Source organism: Ranitomeya imitator, chromosome 7, assembly GCF_032444005.1.
Source record: "Ranitomeya imitator isolate aRanImi1 chromosome 7, aRanImi1.pri, whole genome shotgun sequence".
NCBI classification, from domain to species: Eukaryota; Metazoa; Chordata; class Amphibia; order Anura; family Dendrobatidae; genus Ranitomeya; species Ranitomeya imitator.
This window is the reverse complement of record NC_091288.1, coordinates 207,987,104-208,010,965: the sequence shown is the minus strand read 5'-3', so window position 1 is coordinate 208,010,965 and position 23,862 is coordinate 207,987,104. Positions and strand designations below refer to the sequence as shown.

General features: G+C 38.6%; 1 protein-coding gene across 1 annotated transcript in view; it reads left to right on the top strand.

Moving 5' to 3' along the window:
• Positions 1-363: 363 nt before the first annotated feature.
• Positions 364-23,862, top strand: part of LOC138646182 (otoancorin-like) — a 31,808-nt gene continuing 8,309 nt past the window's right edge. The window contains exons 1-30 of the mRNA XM_069735646.1: positions 364-381; positions 476-684; positions 816-922; positions 1,049-1,161; positions 4,519-4,665; positions 4,774-4,982; positions 5,169-5,275; positions 5,688-5,800; positions 6,730-6,900; positions 6,987-7,225; positions 8,345-8,430; positions 8,612-8,739; positions 9,038-9,184; positions 9,821-10,008; positions 11,957-12,045; positions 14,053-14,168; positions 14,916-15,040; positions 15,324-15,456; positions 15,583-15,795; positions 15,883-16,050; positions 18,497-18,631; positions 18,724-18,773; positions 20,943-21,063; positions 21,150-21,235; positions 21,558-21,681; positions 21,778-21,962; positions 22,269-22,359; positions 22,436-22,556; positions 23,191-23,375; positions 23,619-23,774. Coding sequence (XP_069591747.1) covers positions 364-381; positions 476-684; positions 816-922; positions 1,049-1,161; positions 4,519-4,665; positions 4,774-4,982; positions 5,169-5,275; positions 5,688-5,800; positions 6,730-6,900; positions 6,987-7,225; positions 8,345-8,430; positions 8,612-8,739; positions 9,038-9,184; positions 9,821-10,008; positions 11,957-12,045; positions 14,053-14,168; positions 14,916-15,040; positions 15,324-15,456; positions 15,583-15,795; positions 15,883-16,050; positions 18,497-18,631; positions 18,724-18,773; positions 20,943-21,063; positions 21,150-21,235; positions 21,558-21,681; positions 21,778-21,962; positions 22,269-22,359; positions 22,436-22,556; positions 23,191-23,375; positions 23,619-23,774 — 4,080 coding nt within the window. The remainder of the gene's footprint in view (positions 382-475; positions 685-815; positions 923-1,048; positions 1,162-4,518; positions 4,666-4,773; positions 4,983-5,168; positions 5,276-5,687; positions 5,801-6,729; positions 6,901-6,986; positions 7,226-8,344; positions 8,431-8,611; positions 8,740-9,037; positions 9,185-9,820; positions 10,009-11,956; positions 12,046-14,052; positions 14,169-14,915; positions 15,041-15,323; positions 15,457-15,582; positions 15,796-15,882; positions 16,051-18,496; positions 18,632-18,723; positions 18,774-20,942; positions 21,064-21,149; positions 21,236-21,557; positions 21,682-21,777; positions 21,963-22,268; positions 22,360-22,435; positions 22,557-23,190; positions 23,376-23,618; positions 23,775-23,862) is intronic.

Sequence of the window (23,862 nt, the reverse complement as noted above, 5' to 3'; positions counted from 1 at the left end):
ATGGCTCAAAGAATGCTTCAGCTCTTCAGTAGTTCGTCATAAAGTACCATGTTGAACTGTGTCTTCAGAGAGAAATATATTGATATTTTTATGTATATGATCGGTTATGTGGAAACTTAGTTTTTAAGAATGCCAGGGCTGATTTTTTTTAATCAAAACTGTGCTTTTTCCAGAATGCTCTCACACCAAATGTTGTGGTTGACCTTGTGACCAAGACAGATGTTCTTCAGAATGAAACCTTGCTCATTTCATATTTAAGTAAGGTGCAATTAGACAATGTCACCGTCTTCTTGACTGCTCTGACAACCGCAGCAGGAAAGGTAAGCGATTGTGATGATTAAACCGAGGTTTATGAAATTCAAGATGATCACAACATTTTCAGTTTGAGAATAATTTAACAGTCACACCAAAGACTAATAGTAGAGTGCCGGTTAGGTTGGACTTGTTTTACTGAAAACTTTTTTTATTTTCATAGGCAAATCTGTCTCTGGAGCTGGTAGACAAAGTAAAACAAACTCTCCTGGCTGTGGAGCTTCAGCAACTTCAGTCCAGCTTCTCTAGTTATACCACAGAGCAATGGCAGGTTTTGTTTCAGATCCGCTTAACACTTTTGATCCAATATTTCAACGCAACCTTACTTGAGCTCCTGCCGACAAACATTTCCTGCAGTTCCTATCAAGCCATGTAAGTACCAAGTGTATATGGAGAAATAGAAACCTATCGTCTTTTAAAACAAAAAAAAAAGAAAACTTTCAAAACAACAATATTATGATGAAATCCTGATACATAATTTTCATCTTTATTTCTTGACACAGAGTAAAAGGATTTAGTCTTGATTCTTCTGCGCTGAGCGATGACACCGGTAGAGATATCTACAATTACTTCATTCAAAGATATATGACTCAACAAGCAACTTCGGCAGGTAAGGATCAACATATGATAATCATACTACAAAATATACATACGCTACTAAGTATTTCTCCTGATTTGATGCCATATTTTTATAATCTTTTGACGAGGCAAGATTGTCCCTTTTGTTCATCTACAGATTTCGCTTGTGGCGCTGTTGACTACGATATCTGGATTCAGAATAATTTTGCTTATTTTTTTAAATATTGTACAGCAGAGGAATCAATCTTTTACAACAAAACTTTTACAGAGGTAAGTGAATGCCCATAGTTTCTGGACTTTATATTGTATACAGTATATATGTGTGTCAGGAAGTTCTTAATCGCACAAATTCACAATATCACAGGTCGGGAAGGTCACGAGTACCACCCGCTGTGATCTTTGGAGTGAACAGCTCTCTGCTACCCCCTATCGTCCAGACAATTACATGATTGGCCGACGATCAACGGAGGAGACCACAAGCTGTTCGCACTACTAGGCCGGTTATTGTAAAACTAACATTGAGCGTATGGCATATACACCTACAGATCCCAACATATGGAATATGTGTATATACCCCAGTACTGTCACCGCTAACTTCACACTAATCCCAGACTACTCGTTGCCACCACCAATCCGTTTTCGGCCGATTGAACGCCATTTAAGGTAGCATATGGCTTCAAGGTGTGTTTACAGAACAAAAGGAACAGAACTATTAAATTTTATATTTAATCCAAAGGGAGGCAGTGTTTCTGAAAAATATAGAAAAGGTTTTACAAGTGGGACAAAACAACACAGCATATACAGTTACAGAAAATAAAAGGGATTAAAAAGAGAATTTACTACGCTGATCGCAGAGACAATTCAGTTTAGCCAAAGAAGAGCACCTCGATTTACCGTTGAGTAAACGAGGTCTCTGCAGACATAATATGTACACGAACCCAGATCATAATTCAGCTGGATCTCTTATCAGACCCTGAGTGCCACCCACACAACCCCCATGACGACCTCACATGGGCCGGTTTGTGTGCTGGTCTCATCCCTTCATGATTTTATGAAATCCCAACTTATGCGATAACTCCTTACCGGACAACCACAGAACTTTGAAACTGACGTCTCATTTTTTATTGGGATTGTATGTTTACTGAGAGACTAAACATGGCATAGCGGTTCCCAGTTATATGGCCTCTATGGCTTTGGGGCCTTTGGGCGGGGATTATATTTATGAGAAAACATGTATATTTTTCCTTTGTTAGCCCCAGTGCGAAAAATATATGTTTCATTAATACCGGATGCATAGAAATTCCAAGGGCCATTGGTAACAGATGGCGAACACCCCCAAAACCGGTTACAGTAAGGGTCTTCCCAGGAATGTGTTCCTCCGGTAACACAAAGTCAGGGTGGATGAGAAAACGTTCTGTACCAGTGTCCTTAAGTCCAACAGCAATGGTGTGGCCCACAGTAAGCGGTTGCAAATTCTCACGGGCTCTCCCATCTGCCCCACCCACAAAAAGAATGTCTGCACTAGGTCCGGGGCTTCAGGTGTGGGGTTCATCTTTTGCCTCTCCAGACAAACGAGGCTATTGTGACCACTTGATGGCCTCAGTCTCTATCTTGGTTTCGAGGGAGAGAAGCAAACACCTCCAAAGCTTTTCCTTGTAGCCACGGAGTTAAATATCGGGCACCCTGTTCTTGAGGCAGCTGGTACTGCATGCAGGCAAATATGTCCAAGTCCCCATCCTTGTCCATCACAGGAACATGCTCGGGACAGGGTTTAAAGCAGTTGGCATTGCTGGACTCACTGCCGGATGGGGAAGATCTCTGAGGCTGGATTTGGGCTAACTCCAGCTGGTAATGCCTCTCTTCCCGCTCCCACTCAGCTGGGGCCTGTCAGTGTTGCTGAATCATGTTCAGACTTCCCTTGCGATCGTCTGCATCGAGTTGCTTTAAGGCCATCGGCAGTAGGGGGTCCACAATACTCTGGTTACGAGCATGGCTGACATTCACCGGTTGGACCTCTGCGCAGCACCATAAGCACCTGGGCAGTCCTCTCCGTCATCAGGGCTCTGGTGACAGCCTGGTTCTGCAGCGCCTTGCAACAGTTCAGCAATCATTTGGTGCCTCGCTTTGCCCATGGAGTTAGTCTATCTCTGCGCACAGAGGGCAATAAGGGTGTCCTTGGATTACTGGTTATACCAGGGCTCTTCAAATGTGGCTAAATTTCCAAATAAAAGATAGGACTGAAAAACAATAGAAGGGGAGGCATGTAGCTGCTACACATACAGCAATATCCCAGATAAAAAAATACTAAAAACACTGAGTCTGATTCCTCAAAACTCTGCACAGAATTCTCTCAAGTATACAGTGGCTGGATCAATCTCCTACATGTAGTAGTCTATTCCAAGAGTGTCATCTAGATTGCCAGCTCTTGTTTCATTACGGCAAATGAGAAGAAAATGGGAGAGAGGGTGGGTATGAGTGACTTCAAAGATTTAAAAAAAAATATTTTCTATGACGATAGATAGATGGATAGATGAATGGATAGATGGATAGAGAGATAGATAGATAGATAGATGGATAGATGAATAGATAGATATCATATCTATGTTTCTTTTTATTCTTTTTAGTACTTTTCAATGTAATAGTCAAAAAATAGACCTGGGATCTCAGATGACAAATCCTCCATATAAAGATCATATACATGGAAAGATAGATACATTTCACTTTAGAGATATAGTTGAAAATGGAAATTTAAGATGGACTTTGGAGAAAAAGTGAAAAAAATTTGCTGTAAATGGACCATGTAACTCTTTCAATGAGACTGTGCATTTCTGAGAACATATTATTATATTACATATATTAAACATATATTACATGCTATTGTACTAATATGCGATTGTTTCACAATATCCGTGCCGAGATGCATTTATTAAAAATACAGAAACACCATTTAGAACGTTTGTTGCTAATCAGCAGATAAATCCTTTTGGCTCAGACTTTCCTTTGGTATGGCATCTATAATATGCAATGTTAGTTGAAGCTACAGACAATGGCTTTGTTTAATGATAGAGGCAACGGACTGGTCTAATTCAACATACAACGTCAACACAAACAGGTTGACAACATGATTTTGAGGCACTTATTAATAAACTGTATAAAGTTGATAGGTTTCACTACTGCACTTTCTAGTCCAGCTTTTCTCTTAGGGTGTTCAGGGCTCATGTTTTTTAAATTCTAGTTAATGAAAAAGCAAACGATAAGGGCAGTCCTTTAGCCTCCTCCAATTGGGTAATAACTTTCGTATGCGTAGTGTTTTCTAATTGGCAGTGGCGGAGGGACAGGTCTTCTCACATGCCCCTCCATATGTGGCCATTTGGAAGCAGAAGCTTTGTGCAGTATGATAAAGGCTACACCAACAAGTGCAGAAGAACATCAGTACGCACAAAACGATCCTGTCCCCAATACATTTGTTAAAAGAAAGTGGACGATACTTTTAAGAATAAATTAAATTTAATAGGGGTTTAAAAACAACTAATAAGAGAATGATCAATATTCCGGACATATTCCATAACTATGTGACAGAGAATACGCTATATGTCATGGATTATGAACACAATGTATTTATTGTAGGGTGCTGTATTTTTGGCCTCCATGGCTATCTCAGTAACCGGCCCTGAGGTTCTGGCTAACGAAACACTGCTTATTTCATATCTAAGAAAGATAAACCTGGAAAATGTTACCGTTTTTGTAAATGCATTGGTATCTTCATCAGAAAAGGTATGTGCCGACGGGCATTTGGTTTAAAGCAATGAAACCAAGTTTTCATATTCCAAATTTTGGCTCATTTAACAAAACTTTGTAAAAAATATTTGTGTCCCTAAAAAGGCAAATCTAACTATGGATCAAGTGGCAACCATACGCAGAACTCTTCTGACAACGCAGCTTCAGCAACTTCAGTCCAACTTTTCTTCCTACAGCCCTCAACAATGGACAGTTTTGTTTGAGGTGCAATTGGCCATCTTGATTCCATATTTTAACCAAACAACTCTTCAAATGCTACCTATAAGCATTCCCTGCTCTTCCTTCCAAGCCATGTGAGTACCATAAAGATACCAGCAGGATAAGGAGTGTTAAAGAATTGATTGAAAAGATTAAATCTAAAAATAAAGTGTCCTAAAAAGTAGCAATACTCTGATTGTACTATGGTATTATTTATTTTTGTTATATTATTTCACATAAATTTACATATTTGTAATTATGTTTTTTTCTTTTTAACACAGAGTTAAAGGATTCAGCTTAGTTTTCACAGCCCTGACAAACGAGACTAAAATGGACATTTATAATTCTTTTATTAAGAACTTTATGGGTCATCAGTCCTTCCCTACAGGTAAATGTACACTGCACGCTATGTTGCTTCTATGCTCAAGTGTTTTCAGGGGTTGTCAGGTGTTTTAATAACGATGGCCTATCTTTAGGATAGGTCATGAATAACAGATCGTTGGGGATGGGACGCCAGGTAGACTCACGGTACTCATGAGAAAGCCTGAAAAATTAAGATCTTTAAATGAGACTTTTAGAATCGCAGCTACGAGACTAGAAAATATTATTTACATTGTACAATCTGTACCACCGCACAACTCAGACAATCTTGTACTTCAATAAAATTGCATGTTATTACAATTTAGCATTTAGGAAGAATTGTGTACTGATACGTCGTGTCCCGAGGAGGCATTGTTAGAGCTTGAATATTTCAAGCATTAACTTTTTCGAACCATTTCTAAAACTTATTTTTTTTGCAGGTGTGGCTTGTGATACTGTGAATCAAGGAACTTGGCTTGCGCTCAACTTTGGAAAGTTTGTTATAGAAGCAAGTTATGAGGACCTAAGTATTTTCAATGCAAATCTTACAAAGGTGAGGACGGTCATATAATAAAATATGTAATCGTTACACGGGATTGGTGATAATTATAGGCTGGTCGGTGTCTCACCAATGGGACCCGCACCCATCTGCAAGACAGGTACTTTTATCCCCGTTATGGAATGGCGCAGCAGTGTGCATGCTTGACCGCTGTTCCATTCAATCTCTATGGAGCAGTCAATCGCTGCACTCATTTTTTTTCTGTTAGCGCATATAGAAACAGCGATTGGGCATCCGACCTGCCACCCCTTGCTATAACAGAGGAAAAAGTGCCCTAACAAGGATATAAAGTCCTCGTTCTGCTGATCAGTTTAGGTTCCCATGGTCGGACCCTGCCAATCAATAGGTGTTCACCTTTCCCGTGGATAGATGATAACCCCATTAAACTCCACTAAAAAATATAAATTCAGAAGTGACCGAAGTTAGCTTTAACAGGGTCTAACATTGGGCCCCGACTCTCAATATTCATTTTTATGTTCTGGACATTTAAACTGTTTGATAGGGTCCTCACAATGGTTTTGCTGAGTCTGTCTAGCTGGTAAAATCTATGACTGCAGCCAATGGAAATGTAACCTATTGATCTGAATATTTATCTATGATGTCAAAAATATTCCTTTTTCAGGTATGATATTTTCAATATACAGAACAAACAATTTTCTATTGAAAAAAAAATGATTTTAGCAAAGAAAAGGTGTCCTGGGTATCTTCAGGCATAGAAAGCCTATCCACACCGAGAGCAAATAAACAGCAAATGTAATTGTTCTACCTAAGAGTTAGGAGGAACAGAGCCACAATAATAGCAATGATTGGGTTTAGCATGCTGTATATGCTGACGCAACCGAAATTTGGACTGTATTATGGTCCGCTGCATCCTATACACCATAATTTTTTCCACATTTACTGATTGATATCCCTCCTTCCAGCTGGAATTTAGTGCAACCATCACACCCACCAACCTTGCTGATATAACGATAACAGCGGACGCCATCCAAAACATAACTCTAAATGGAATCGTAATAACCAATATCAAGCAATTGAAGTCACTGACAGAGTTAAATGAATACATTGCCCAACTGCAAAGCTATGTGTGTGCGGTAAGTATTACCTTACACTATAGGGTATACATACTAATTATAGGGTAGATTGAAAAACAAAACTTTTTTTTTTACTCCCTAAGCAGAACTCTTCGCCATCATCTGGCACATCTTTGTGTGCAAATTCAGCGGTTCTTCAGAACGGCACAAAATCTGCCATTTTCTCAGCTGTGTGGGATGTTCTTCAGAAATTCTGGAGTTCCAGCATCGAACAACAATGGCTGGATAATTTCCAAATAATGGCCAATATGTTTTCGCTGGAAATCACAGAGCCAACCATCTCTCAGTTCCCTAAAGACATTAGCTGTGAAACTGCCCAGGGAATGTAAGTTGCAAATATAATAGATGATTTTACAGCAATGAAATGCTGATCATTATATTTTCATTGGTCCTGCTTAATTTGTCTATATGTAGAGCCTCCGGTTAGTAGTTGTGGAAACGATGATAGAAGCAGAAGAGAAATGTGTTGATCTCTTGGGAGGTAGTGGCTTACGCACTTATGGCTTTATTTTACTAAGTATTGGGCTTTGGTTTTTTTTTATAATGTGTGTGATGGGAAAATATACTATGCGACTAATGACAGCATCACACAACCATGAAATACGGTCCGTGTTCAGATTGCAATGACTAGATCAACAGGAGAATCTCCTAATCTGTACGAATTGTCAAGCACTACATTCCGGTCAAGAGATCCAGCAGTATTGCAATCCGAATGTAGACCATACAGCACAAATCTGTAAAATAACTAATGAGTTAATGAAAATAGTTGTAGTAGCATAAGTCTTCATTCATAAAGTTCAGTTAGGAAAGTCCCGATCAAATAATGTAAATGTTGACAGCACTATGTACAAAAGAAAAATATTTCAGCTCATCCAACACGATCCAAGTATATTGGAGACATCCGAGCAAGGATAAACGTCCAGCCAGTGACGTGGTAGATACAGGAAAACTCGAAGAAATCCAGCTCCAGGAAATAGAAATAGTCCTTTGTTTAAAATTCGAAACAGCTTTATTAAAAAATTAACATGGTAAAAAATGTGAACTCGACAAACTGAACGCGTTTCGAACACTGTTGTGTTCTTAGTCTTCAGTATGGACACAACAGTGTTCGAAACGTGTACAGTGAAGTGCTGAGATGTGATCCTCTCCTCTGCCACTTGTTTGTTGAGTTCAAATTTTTTACCATGTTACTTTTGAATAAAGCTGTTTCGCAATTTTAAACAAAGGACTATTTCTATTTCCTGGAGCTGGATTTCTTCGAGTTTTCCTAAATGTTGACAGCAGCAGAAGAGTATGTTGATCTTTTAGTAGGCAGTGACCTACAAAGTCATATGACTATATTGGTGAGGACAGGGCTTAATGTAACAAGGGCAAATCAGTCACAGGAAACACTAAACTAATTCTCTGAAACCAACAATGTGTCATCTTATGTTCTTTCACTCAGAATCGCAGCCATCAATTCCTCCTTTGGCCTGTTGGTGTCGAATATACAGAAAGCAGTGTATCAGTACTTGTTGGATTACCATAAAAGTATGTTCATTAACTTTATATATCTAATATAAGTGTTTAAGACATGTTGCTTTTTTTGCTCTATGTACAAAATCTAAAAAAAAAATCTGTAATAAACCTGGTATTAAAAATGAATGATTGATACAAGAGCAACAGTCTCCTAAATATCAATAACTCCTTCATGTTTACATTCCCCTAATAGGATCTGCCTTGGAATGTGACAAATTTGATGACCTTCAGCTATTCATTGACCAGTATTTTGAGGCATCCTCAGCTCTCTTAAACCCTGAGGACTTAGTGTCTCTTCTTCAAAATGAGCAGCTCCTCACAGTAAGTATGTTAAAAGGTGTAGACAATTAATTTTTGTTCCTAAAACTGAAGACAGATACAGCACAGGGATGACCTGGGCCAGAGTGATGGACCTAACAGGTAACCATGGGTTGGCATAGCATTTTATTATGCTATGAGGTCCTCTACATTTCCTTATCTACTGCCTCGCTAAATGTGGACGCACTATGACTAACGCTAAAAGCCAAAAACTTCCAAACAAACCATTGCTGATATAGGCAACCAATTTCAGAGTCCCTACCTTCGCGTTTAACAGCTGTTCTGTCATTTCTATTTCCAGAAACTGAACTCATTGAAGCCACAGGACTTGGTCTTCTATCTGCAGCCTGACACTAACACAAATAGTACTCTATGGTCAATAATTCTTTCGCATTACACAGACATTAGCAAGTTGGGAGAAGTCATAGACCGGCTCAATATTAAAACGGTAAGAATGCAAACTCGGGAGAAATTTGCAAAAAGAACCCAAATCTGATGAAGGCTATTATTAGAGGAAGCATCATGATTTGGTTTATGACTCCAATTTATAACCGAACTTCTGAAAAGTTAGCATTAATAGTCGCATCTCTTACAAGCTACCTGACTTTGCATTATGTAATTTATATGGAACAAATTGGGGAAAACTTACAAATATTGTTTAAAGAAACATTTTTGTGATGTTGTAAAAGGTCTTGTGACCAAAACAGATGTCGGGAACTAAGGGATAAGAAGTTAAATATGTTCAGGTTACATCTCAATACTTTTTTCCTTGCTGGATTTGGGAGATTTGGAGGTTTCATAGACCAACAATACATCTAGCATAGAGAGTGTCTGCTAATTTTTCTACCATAGGAATCTCTACACTTGAAAACATTCATGATAATGGCAAATAAGAGGGTGCAGACTAAAGGTCAGGCCTTTGTAATATTCTACCAAGGCATGGAAACAATAGATTGTCCATCTTTTGCCATGAGGAGCTGAGAGTGTTATGCAATCCTGCACCAAAAGAGGATTTTCTACTTTGCTTAATAATTCTTTAAATACCCACAGAATAATTGTTTCTTATGCTTTATTTGTTTTGTAGGATGATATCAATCTTGCTGTCTTCGAGACCGTGTGGCCAATTTTTGTGTCAAATTCTAACCTTCTCAATAACTCTGATACGGATATATGGTTCAGTGTTCGATTCAACAACTCTATAAAACTGATAACATTGGAGCAGCTAAACGTCCCCGGAGTTATCAATGCCAACTGCAACTTTTATGAAAAGCTGTAAGAATATACTTTTTTTTGTACAGTAATGTCTTTACAGCTTAGAATGTAGGCCGAAGAAGGATGACTACTGTTGCACATCTGCATCAGATATACTGTAGCACTGCTCATGAACAATCGTCAATATATATACTATATATTGGCAAAATGTCAGGCACATCCACCAATGGGGAGCATTCTAAATCAAGCGCTAAGATTTTATGACATGTTCAAAAATCTCTGTATAATTTTACGATAAAAATAAGGGAAAAACCTAAACAATGTACATCACAATAATTTGTTTTGCCTATAGGCACAAAATAAAATCAAAATACCTAATCCAAAAACATGGAAAAGCCAATAAGTAATAAAAAAAAGTCTCATTTTATTGTAAAAAAAATTATTATTATTATTTATTATTAATTATTGTTATAGTGCCATTTATTCCATGGCGCTTTACATGTGAGGAGGGGTATACATAATAAAAACAGGTACAACAACGTTAAACAATACAAGTCATAACTGGTACAGGAGGAGAGAGGACCCTGCCCGCGAAGGCTCACAATCTACAAGGGATGGGTGAGGATACAGTAGGTGAGGGTAGAGCTGGTCATGCAGCAGTTTGGTCGATCGGTGGTTACTGCATGGTGGAAGGTTTGTCAGAAGAGGTGGGTCTTCAGGTTCTTTTTGAAGGTTTCGATGGTAGGTGAGAGTCTGATGTGTTGTGGTAGAGGGTTCCAGAGTAGGGGGGGATACACAAGAGAAATCTTGTATACGATTGTGGGAAGAGGAGATAATTGTGGGAAGAGGAGATAAGAGGGGAGTAGAGAAGGAGATCTTGTGAGGATCGGAGGTTGCGTGTAGGTAAGTACGAGGTCACAGATGTATGGAGGAGACAGGTTGTGGATGGCTTTGTACGTCATGGTTAGGGTTTTGTACTAGAGTCTCTGGGCAATGGGGAGCCAGTGAAGGGATTGACAGAGGGGAGAAGCAGGCGAATAGTGGGGGGACAGGTGGATTAATCGGGCAGCAGAGTTTAGAATAGATTGGAGGGGTGCAAGAGTTCGAGGGGAGGCCACAGAGTAGGAGGTTGCAGTAGTGAAGGTGAGAGATGATGAGGGCATGGACTAGGGTTTTGGCAGATTCTTGGTTTAGGAATGAACGGATTCGTGAAATATTTTTGAGTTGAAGTCGGCAGGAAGTGGAAAGGGCTTGAATATGTGGTTTGAAGGAGATATTTACATGATTAAAAAAAGATATAAAGTACACCAGGAAATAAGTGGGTGAACAAAAAACTATTAAATATTGTATAGAAGGAGATAGTCTAAATAAATACTTTTGAACAAGGAAATACTATAAATGAGGTAAAAATGACGGTTTAAGAGCAATATTTTAGGAATCATTGTTGACAATTCCTTCAATACTAATAGGTTAAAGGAAGCACATCAGTAAACGTATAAGTAAATATAAATATATAAGTATACTAGGAGCAGTATGAAATCCAATTAATTCACGGAGGTGGTTCGCCCACCGGGTTTGACAAGCGACTCACTCGTAGCTTCATCAAGAGTTGTCACCCCGTGACAAAGCTACATGTGAAACATGAGTCAGATCTAGTGGGTGATCCATACGAGTCCTAGTATACTTATATATCTTTACTTATATGTATATTATATAGAGATGTGCCTCCTTTTACCTATTGGCATTGGAGGGATTGTGGACAATAATGCCTACAGTACTGACATTAAACCATGATTTTCCCCTAATAGTATTTCCTTGCTCAAGGATATTTATTTACACTTTCTATTTCTATATAATATTTAATTGTTCTTGATTCACCCACTTATTTTTCTGATGTACTTACTGTATATTCTTTTTTAACATTTAGATATAAGCATGCTCTATCAATCAAAGTTCAGTGAACAAGACATTTATGTAACAATTGACTGTTCATTTATTTTACCATCAGAGTGAACACTCTATCTAAACATTATGGAGAATACAGCGACACTACACGTCAAGATATTTACAATGTCCTCAAGGAGTACCTCCAAATAGGTCTGTATATGTATTGAAAACAAAGAGGGCTCTATCTACAGATTTATCTATCTGACTTTGTTTATTGCTTTCCTTTACTTTCCTCTATATTTTTCAAATCTGCCAACCATCACAAGCAATTCTACTATTCTAGAGTCTTGGAACATTGGTTCACAATTCATTTAGGACCTGTAATGAGGGGTTATTACCGCTTGGGGTCCCTGCATTTGAACCCTCAGCAATTAACGTGTATAGAAGATAACTTAATATTTTAGGAATATCCCTTTAAAAAATGTCTGTCAATACAAAATGGCTGTGAAAATAAGACAATAGCACCATGTAGAGGACATAGCACAAATAAAAACCATACCTTTAGTGTCCAAATCCAATAATGCATTTGCCAGAAATTTGTGCTTGGTGCACCTTTACGTGACTAGGCAGTTCTGTGCACCTTCTCAGCAGCTTGTTTGGAATCTGTCTCTTCCCTCATATTTCATGATCGACAACTCTGGCTTTACAGATGCCAGAGATAAATGGAAAACAAGGAAGTGTGAAGATGCACAGACATACTAAGCCATATCAAGAGTTTACCAAGCAACCTGATGACACATTTGAGTGAAGAATGATTTGTGGCAAACAAAGCAATGGATCTAGACACAAGAGATATGATTTTTATTAGTGTTATGGAACCTACAATGTGCCCTGCGTGGTTTGAACAATCTTTTTCTGCTGATAAGCTCCCTTTAATAACAATATCACAGAAGATGGCTAGTTATAGAATCAGAGAATGTTAGAGTTGGAAGGGACCTCAAGGGTCATCGTCTCTAACCCCCTGTTAGATGCAGGATTAATTAAACCGTCTCAGATGTCCGTCTAGCCTCTGTTTGAAGACTTCCATTGAAGGATAACTCACCACCTCTCGTGGCCGCCTGTTCCACTCATTGATCACCCTCACTGTCAAAAAGTTTTTTCTAATATCTAATCTGTATCTTGTCCCTTTCAGTTTCATTCCATTACTTATCGTGTTTCCATGTGAAAATGAGAATGATGATCCCTCCACACTGTGACAGCCCTTCAGATATTTGTAGACAGCCATTAAGTCTCCTCTTAGAATTCTTTTTCGCAAGCTAAACATTCTCAGATCCTCTAACCGTTCCTCGTAGGACATACCTTGCAGTCCGCTCACCATCCTGGTAGCTCTTCTCTGAACTTTCTCCAGTTTTTCAATGTCTTTTTTAAAATGTGCCCAGAACTCAACACAGTATTCCAGATGAGGTCTGACCAAGGAGGAGTAGAGGTGGATAATTACTTCACGTGATCTAGACTCTATGCTTTTCTTACTACACCCTAGAACTGTGTTTGCCTTTTCACAGTGTTAACTCATGTGCAGTCTGTGGTCTATTAGTATATCCAAGTCTTTATCACACGTGCTCTTGCTTAGTTCTATTCCTCCCAATGTGTAGATGTAATTTTTGCTTTTCTTGCCCAGAAATACCATTCTATTAGTCACTGCCCATTGTTCAAACTTATCTAGACCCTTCTGAATCCTTTCTGTCTTCTCTAGTGTTAGTTATCCCTCTTAGCTTTGCATCCTCTGCAAATTTGATCAGTTTACCTTCAGTTCCCTTATCGGGATCATTTATAAAAAATGTTGAACAACACTGGGGCCAGGACAGAGCCTTGTGGTACCCCACTTGAAACACTTCCAATTGGATGTGCAACCATTTATTATTATAATAATAATAAATAATAATAATCTTTATTTTTATATAGCGCTAACATATTCCGCAGCGCTTTACAGTTTGCACTCTTATCACTCTTTGGGAACAATCACTGAGCCAGTTATGAATCCACCTAACCGTAGTCTTGTCAATCCCATACTTAGTCATTTTTTCAATAAGGATATTATAGAATACTTTATCAAATGCTTTGCTGAAGTCCAGATATACTATATCTACCGCATGTCACCGATTATAATGGGAAGTTTTACTTATAAATCTTTCTCCGGTTTCTAATTTTTTTTCTTAGGTCCTAATCCAAGGTGCTATGCAGAGGGGAATAACTCATGGATAGTTTACCACTTGGAAGATTATTTGAGCTTTTGCAGTGTTGATGATCTCAAATCCTTCAGCAACGAAACATTGGTAACTGTGGATTAAGTCTCATCCATATTTGTTTTTTTTTTTTGTCTGAAGATCACTTCAGTTGGATCCATATTCAAGCTAACATCTCAGTTAGTTCAATGAAAGCATGATGTTGGCCAGTCCAAATGTTTTTTTGCAAAATAAGTGGTGTCAGGGATCTCTAAAATATTGGTCGGATTGGGGGCTAAATTACCTGCATATTAGCAGCTTCTTTAGGGTAAAATATCTGCTGTCTAGAGGCAGCTACAGCTAAAATCCTGTCTGCAAAGTTTAAAGGGGTTGCCTGCTTTAGACAATTCTTTTTTTATAGACGGATTCCACAACAGTAGGCTGATAACAGGGTATTTCACTGTGTGGACCTTCAGAGACTAGCTGGAGAACCAGGCAGCAAAAGTTCAATTCCTCTACAGCAGGACTATAGGAGAAATGAAGCATTTTATTGTGTCTACTGAAATAAACGAGATATCCATGTAATGAATGTATATGCCAAGTTCTCCAGAATTACATGTGCTTGTTGTAGCCTTATTAATAATCAATTAGGGTCCACAATGAAAAAAAAACCATTGTATTAAATCAGCATTCATGAATTGGGGACTTAATTTATTTTTTATTTTTTAAACAGACAACCCCTTCCCGATAGGACAGACAAACCTTTAGCCATATACAATATTCCAGTGCTAAGGTACTTTGTAAATAATGTGTTACTGGAGGTGCATTGATTCACCCATTTTATTTTGTCTTCAACAGTTACAGCAGTTTTCAGTGGACAACAAAACATTGGCTTTGGTTCAAAGACTAACTCTTAATGAAGACCTTAAAGCGTACTATGCACAGTTATTGACCACAGAAAATTCCAACTTTCCATTAAATAGGTAAGCTGGTTTCCTTTTAAATAAGTTTCATGGCAATTTGCAGTTTGCTGTTAGAGGAATAGAATAAATGTGGGGTGCTCTGTGTGTGTAGACTCTTCCTTATTATTCCCCCCCTCCATCAATAAGAAATTTTGAGTATTACTGCAGTCGTTAAGCTGTCTACTATCAAACAATATAATTACTTATCTCATCATGCATTAGAGCAGAGCAAAGATGTTATATCTTCGATGATCCTAATTCCTCAACCAAACTCCCTCAACCATTTGGCTTTTTTTATTTGTAGCATTCCTCAAAATATTCTTTGCTACGCAATTGCTAACCTAAACATTGGAACTATCACTGGTGACCAAGCTATAGTTACACTGAATCTCCTGAAGTCGTGCAACTATGGCATCAACTCTACTGTGGATAAAGAAGTAAGTTTTTCAGTCACATTGATATTATTGATAATCAATATACTGCTCTGAAGGGTCGTCGGTGGCCATCTCCAGGTTCATTTGTGGCTGCCTTTATTTGTTAATTGGGCATATTTGCTTTTGCAGGCATTGACTGGTCTCTTGTCTTCTGCAACTAAGATTACATCATCTCTCCTTCAATCACTTGGCTCTCTAGCGGTTGGACTATCCACATCCACAATTGAAAACACAGACAGCATCACCTTAAGTGACAGCTTATCCACCCTGTCTAACATCGATGGTTGGACAGTCACTCAGGCGTCTGCCATAGTTAGTAAAATAATACAAACTGATTCTCCGGTAAGACTAAATTTGTTGACATTAGGTGAAGGAAAGCTACATAACGTATGCCTCAACTAACACTTGAAATGTGTTTTATTCTTGTAGATCACTGTGGACATGTTTCAAAAGCTTGGCACCCTAATTATTGGAGTATCATCTTCTAAAATAAACAGCTTGAGTTCTGAAAACATCTTAGCTCTGGCTTCTAACTCGATATTTAGCGCCCACATGGAGCAAGCCCCGGTTGCACTCAAACAAAAATTTGTCCAAATGGTAAGTGTGTCCAATCGTCATGCTAATAAAAAGTTGGCATGTGGTAACAGTATCCAAAAGAATTGTATTGTCACTATATTGCCATGAGACAGGACTTTTGTCTGTGTATATATTGACGGTGGCATAACTAGTGGCCCCAACTATCACAGATCTTTTATTTTATAGTTTTTTCATATGGTCCAAAAGGACCTTTGGGGCACCTTAGGCTCCAGGACCCGTGTGCGATTGCAAACCTTGCACCTTTTACAGTAAAGCCCTTGTATAGTCAAGTACTATGATCGAAAAACACCACACCTCTGTTGCGTAAAACAAGCAGAGCAATTGGCGACCATGCATGCACACCCACCCTCCTCCAGCTGTCAATTAACAATTGAAAATAAAAAGAAAGAGGCTGTCAACGGAACGTAAACAGGAGTGTGCACTTATAGAGGCAGCTTCACAAGTTAGGAAGTTTCAGTTTCATGGGTGGCTTCAATGCCTGCAAAATGTCTTCCCCTTCAAAAGCAATGCTGCAGTCAAGAAACTAATTCTTCCTTTAAAGAGGATCTGATTTTAAAGAGATCTTTGACATGTACATCAAAGGTCGCGCTCCCAGCACTTGATGTCTGATTTAATCACAGCAAGGGCCTCTTGCAGCCGCGGGAGGAGCGGTGCTCCACCTGCGGCTGTTAACTTGTTAAATCCAGTTGTCAATCACTGACAGCGGGATTTACTACCTACCAGCCAGAAGTTTATCATTAATTCCGAACAGCGGTGCCCCCTGATCGGGGGCGCCAATGGGTTATCATTACAGCTGGGGGTCTGTTGATGACCCCCATGCCTGTCATTATGAGTATCCTGTGAACACTGGCCCACGGCTGTCGTTCATAGATGGTGAATTCTGCTATACATAGCATGCTATGTATAGTATATCCGATCAGATGATCATAGCTTCAAGTCTTTCAAGGGAACTATTGAGGGCAGCAAAAAAACAATTCTTAAGAAAATGAAAAAAAAAGTTTAAATCACCCCCCTTATTCCCATTAAAAATAAAATAATTTTAAAAAAGCACATATTTGGTATCTCTACATTCAGAAATGTCAGATCTATCAAAATATATAATAAACTAATATGATCTGTAAAAAGCGTAACAAGAAAATAAATCAAAACGTCAAACTTACATTTTATAATACGCTACAACTTTGCATTAAAATGCAATGAGGCGATCAAAACATTGTCTCTACCCCAAAATGGTATCGATAAAAACCACCTCAGGGCACAAAAAGTAAGAACTCACTCAACCCCAGATGCCAAAAAATTAAAACATTACAGGTCTCGTAAAAAGGCAACAAAAAACAAAAATTATTTTTACAAAATTTCTGAATTGTATTTTTACCCTTAAATAAAAAAAAAAACTCATAATGACCTGGGGAACTATATTGTTAAGTTTTACCATATAATGAACATGGTAAATTAAAAAAAAAACAATTGTGAAATTGCACTGCCCTTGGAACTTTTTTCCCGTTTTCCAATACACTATATTGTAAAATGAATGGTGTCGTTTAAAAGTACAACTCGTCCTGCAAAAAAATAACTGCTCATATGGCTATATGGCCAGAAAAATAAAAAAGTTATGGTTCTTGGAAGAAGTGTAGGAAAAAAAACAGAAAATCAACGGGTACTGAAGTGGTGAAACATGCGACCGCTAAATGACTTCCGAATGGCCACATGCAAGCTAATTACAGTCCTATTCGGGTAGGCCGATGAGCATTCTATGCACACAGAATAATTATTATTATTATTTATTGTTATAGCGCCTTTTATTCCATGGCGCTTTACATGTAAGGACGGGTACGCTTAATAAAAACAAGTTCAATAATCTTAAACAATACAAGTCATAACTGGTACAGGAGGAGAGAGGACCCTGCCCGCGAGGGCTCATAATCTACAAGGGATGGGTGAGGATACAGGAGGAGAGAGGACCCTGCCCGCGAAGGCTCACAATCTACAAGGGATGGGTGAGGATACAGTAGGTGAGGGTAGAGCTGGTCATGCAGCGGTTTGGTTGATCGGTGGTTACTGCAGGTTGTAGGCTTGTCGGAAGAGGTGGGTCTTCAGGTTCTTTTTGAAGGTTTCGATGGTAGGCGAGAGTCTGATGAGTTGTGGTAGAGGATTCCAGAGTATGGGGGATACGCAAGAGAAATCTTGTATACGATTGTGGGAAGGAGATAGGAGGGGAGTAGAGAAGGAGATCTTGTGAGGATCGGAGGTTGCGTGTAGGTAAGTACCAGGAGACGAGGTCACAGATGTATATTGTTAACAGAATAATTGTTAATAGGATTATGGGGTGGACCATCGTCATATTTTATGTCACTCTTGTTCCTTTGTTATAGAGATGCTGGTCCATATTTTAATATTCTTTACTAAAATGACACAGCTCTCACATAACAAACTATGTTTTCTGCAGATTATTCATGCCAGCTCAAGTAATATCTTCCAGTCTGTACCACCCAACCTAGCTAGTGAGATCCCTGCCTCAAACTTACTATCGTCCAGCCTGAATTTCAGTGATATATCCGGAATGAAATGGACAACCAGCCAGGTACAGCAACTGCTGTTTTATTTTTTTTTCGGACTAGTAAATTCATAAACAATATACATTATTTTATTGTTTTTATCCATTTCATTCTGCAGGCTCGAATATTTTTCCAGACTGTGCTTATCCAAGTTACGGACTATTCCAAGTAAGTGACTTGTTTGCAAACTGTAAAAAGTGGCACGCTGTGCTATTGTGTGCTTAACCCATTACTTGCCAAATTAAAATTTTTACAAGTACGGATTTTTTCAGAAAAGGGCGTCCCAATATTCAATTAAAAATGACAATGACATGATTTCCTATTTTGAAAACATTCATTTTACAAACACAACACAAAAAATTGGGCCTAATTATAAAAATTATAAAATCTTAGTTGCTAGAAGCTAAAGATTAGGCGTCCCAAAAAAAAGGGCAATGGTAGATAATGGGTTAAAGAAATAAATCTACGGTATATGAGAATATGTAAACTATAAGAAGCTCCTGCTTCTTGGTCCTGGTCGCTCTATTACATTTGTATAAGATTTCCTATGTCGCAGCCCAGACAGCACTTGCCGAGGTGATATCCTCTGGTTGCCATTTTATAGGCTGTGTTTGGCAATATATTTGTAGGCCTAACTTACATTAACGTGACGGAGCCACATTTTTTAAATCTGACCAGTGTTACTTTATGTGGTAATAACTCTGCAACGCTTCAACAAATCCCAGTGATTTTGAGATTGTTTTTTCGTGACACGTTATACTTTATGATAATGGGGAACACAATTTTTTAAGAGTTAGGCGAGACAACTGTTCTTAATTAATTTTTGGATGCTGAATCCAGAAATGATCTCAGTTTTTCTCTATCACGTCAAGTTTTTGAACTGTAGGATTTTTGTCTTCTCAAAACTATGTAAACTACTGTACCTAAAAAGTGTTGTTGTTTTTTTAAATAGTACAAATATGAACAAAAAATGAAATATATAAGAAATAGGCATGACAAAGTTGTGACTACTCTTACAAGTTGCCACGTAGCTCTATATGAGTCGAATTGTAATCAGATAACAAGTCTTATTACAGATATCAGTGCAATTGTGCTTCTCTGTCAGGTAAGTTGTGTAGGAAAAACTTGACGTGCTAGAAAAAAACTGACTACATTTTTGGAATCAGCATGCCAATTTTAGTATAAATCAGCTCAAAAACCTAACTCAACAGAAAATGTTTTTCAAATTGTTCCCTAATGGTAAATTTAGGTCGATATGTTTTGTGTCTATAAAAAATATTAGAAATTTGAGAAAAATGTAAAAAAATTAGCAATTTTCAAACTTTGAATGATTATCCCTTTAATCCAGACAGTTATAACACACAAAAACATTTATAAATAACATTTCCCACATGTCGGCTTTACATCAGCACCATTTGTAAAATGTTCTTTTATTTTGTTAGCATTTTAGAAGGTTTAAAAATGTAGCAGTAATTTTTAATTTTTTCAAGGAAATTTACAAAATTTATTTTTTTTAGGAACCTATCCATGTTTGAAGTGCCTTTAGGGGTCCCATATATTGGGAAACCCCCAAAAGTTATACCATCTTAAAAACAGCACCTCCTGACATACTGAAAACTGTTGTCGGGTAGTTTATTAACCCTTCAGGTGCTTTACAGGAATTAATGCAAAGTGGTATGACAGAAATGAAAATGTGTATTTTTACCACCTAAATGCCGCTGACTTCTGAACAGATTACTACAGCCGTCAGACTCTAAGGCCGCTGTTTGGTCATGAATTGCCACCGCAAACATCAGGACCACACAATCATGATCTGAGGGCGCCCATTGGGATACAGAGGAAGCCCCCACACGCTGTTAACCATTTATATGATGTAGTCACTATTGACAGCAGCATCTAAGGGGCTAAACAGAGTTGGACAGTGCAAACACTGATCGTGGCTGATGCAGCAAGTTGTCAGCTATAGTGGACAGCCGACAGCTGCTGGATTGCCACCTATATGGGGATGATAGTCTCTTATATCTCAGGTCAGTTAAAAGACGTACTGGCGGTCATTAAGGGGTTAAGAAAGCATTTTGTAAGACAACCCTTTAACACTTCTAATACATTAGAAAACTATAAAAAATGTACTGATCCCTTCGCACCAATTTGAACCCTATTCCATCAGTTTTGGTCAGCAGATATTCCGTACGTCTTTGCTGGGAGGGTAATACTATTCTACTCCATTACAAAACGGAAAAACAAAATCACGCCCTTCTATCATAGCATGATAGGATAACTTCAGAAGAGAGGTTATAAAAACAGTTTTAATTGTATTGCATTACATTTCTCTTTTAGATTATCTTCTAATATCCTGCAAGGTTTCACATGTGGAGCTGCCAATAAACTAAACAATAATCAGTTTGTCAATCTTATTAAGTCTTTGAATGGCAAATCAGTGAACTTAGAAAGTAGTCAGGTAAGAAATTCCAGACAAAGGTATGCACACAATGCAGCCAAGATGGCCTCATAAAACTCTCTGCTATGTTTTTTTTTTTCTTCCAGCTAAGCTGCTTGGCCAATAGACTCACAACGAGCGGAGCAACGGCAGATTTCAGCAGCTATTCCAGTGATGTTCTTCTATTCTTGGGGTAAACACTTTTTGATTTACAGCATAGAGCGTAAAGCGTAAAAGGGGATATTTTTTTATTTTCTGGGCATTTTTTTTCTGGGCCAGTTCACAAACATTATGTATTGGAGGAGTACTTGAAAGTTTATCAAACCTCTAGATCGTGACAGGAACAGGGTTCTACAAAATGAGACTTCGCCACTGGATGGGGTGAAGATTAGGAAGTCAACGTTGTGTACCCACAGGATTCGGCATCCATGCTCAAAATTGCTTAAATATAACGCTTCATGTATAAGAACACATTAAAAACCTAAGATTAACCCAATGTTTATTTCCTTTTTTAGACCCTATACCAAACCATCAGAATGTGAGAATTATTTCACCAGTGTAGGAAAGGCTAATATAGATCTGCTGGCCCAGGGATCTGCAAGAAGAGTATCTCTAATGAGCAGTGCAAGAACCTGTCTGGTAAGGCATGGAGGGACTGTGGTTTCTACAAAGGGACAATTAACCATGCTATAAATGAATAATGCTGTGTAATGTCTGTTTTTCTGTCTAATACAGAACATAAGCAGTGCAAGCGTTATTACTAAGGAGACCCTACAGAAGTTGGGAAGCCTTGCCTGTGACCTGTCGGACAATGAAATTAAAAATTCAGATCCCTACATATTACAAGCTCTTAAATCCTGCACGTCTTTCACGGACTCCCAGAAGTCAGCTATTTTACTGAAGTTGAAGGCCACATATGGGTATGTATGTGAAACCCTATCAATGAATTTTCATTGGTGGGATTCTGTGAGACGGGACTTTCATCGATTTAAGGAATGAAGGTTCTTCTGACGATCATGTTCCTCAGATTTATTGCTTGGAGATATTTGTGTCACTCTATATTCCAAAATTTCAGAATACACTCATATCTGTGACTGGGGTCCATAATGTTGCATTCCTCTAATCCCTATACAGGGAAAGGTATCCGCCAGTTTATGTTACTGATTGAAGCTGACGACTGGAAAGCTCTAGTTTGTTATCTCACAAAGTGTGCTTCTTTTCTCCAGGGATCCTTCTCTCTGGACAGTCTCGACCATGGGACAGATTGGACGTCTCTCCAGCGCTATTGATGGTACCACCCTTAAATTGATCAACACGGTAATACATACTTCAAATACTACACCATATCAACAATAATCTAAAGAGCACACTGAAAACTATTTTTACATTGCAGGCTGTAAAGCGGCAGTTCTTTCCCGGATTCCTGACAACAATGAAAACTTATTATAAGACTGTCTTCCTTCTTGTGATAAGTCAACTGAAGGTCTCAGCAAGAATCGCCACTCGAGCAGCACGTACGTTTTAAAGAATACATTTCATATGATATTTGACTAAAAGGACCTTTTGCACACAAACTTATACAAAAAGCTGCCAGTTGCTCTGTGTTGGTAGCGCAAGAAATAAATAGGATTCTGGTAGATCAACTATGCATATGCAAAATCTTAGCCTCCTGAACAGCACCTTCCTGGGACAATTGTGAAGCCCCAGTAGGTTCACACTGCGTTAACAGCAGCCCGTTCAACACATACGTTAAAGGGCTGCTGTTAACGCAAGTGCCGACTGGTCACATCGCTAGCGCAGATAGAGCATCTGCTAGCTCTATCTGCGCTAGCAGTGATGGACCCTGAAACGCTGCAGCCCACGTTCTGGGTCCGTCACTCAATGCCCATTGTGGGCATGCGCTAGCGATGCGTCCGACATAGGACATAATGGCGGCATTAACGGACTGCGTTACACCGCGTTATGCCGCGGTGTAACGTAGTCCTTCTAATGGACGCCACAGACGCATTTTGAACCCAGCCTAACATTATTAAGGTGTACAAATAGTTCAAGAGGTCATCTAATATAGAACCTGTCAAAGCGGCAGATTTGATGGTCCACATATGTCCATGTATAACGCTTCTCATATTTCCCTGTTTCTCTACACAGCTGAATGTGAAGAGCTTACTACAGATTTGATTGCCAAGCAGAATGAATATATTGTTATCAGCTACACGGCCGGACAGCTGGATGCCTGTCTCAGTAACATAACCTTAAAAGATAACCTGGAGATCCTTGGAAGCCTGGCCTTTGAAAATAACCAGCTCCAAGTACTCAAAAATAAACTGGATACGGTAAGGTGTCATTATATATCTTTTCTTTTTAGCAGAAATTATTTAACACAGATAGACCTCCAAGAGCCAATAAGCTTGATAAAGTGTTCCAATCGCACTGCTTCTAAAATTTTGGTGGCCTGCAAACCCCAGTGTGCAAAGAAATGTATACAGTCTTTAGTACATTCGAGTGGTGGCCATTTATGAAACATTTATCACTGACATCAGTTGATTTCATTTCATGCTTTTTTTTACCCCTCAAAGATCTTCCCAACTACTATACCAAATGAGTATCTCATCCAGATAGGGAACATTGCCAGGATGTACAGCACAGACGAAATAAGTATGTGGAACATAACAACAGTGGACACTTTAGCAGATATTCTAGAAGGTGCATCTTGGCAAACCAATGACTCGAAGGTAAGACTCCTGGGGCATATTAACGTCATTTTTCAAGCATTTATTATATGGTGAAAAGTATTGGGATGTGCCTCATAATAATTTAATT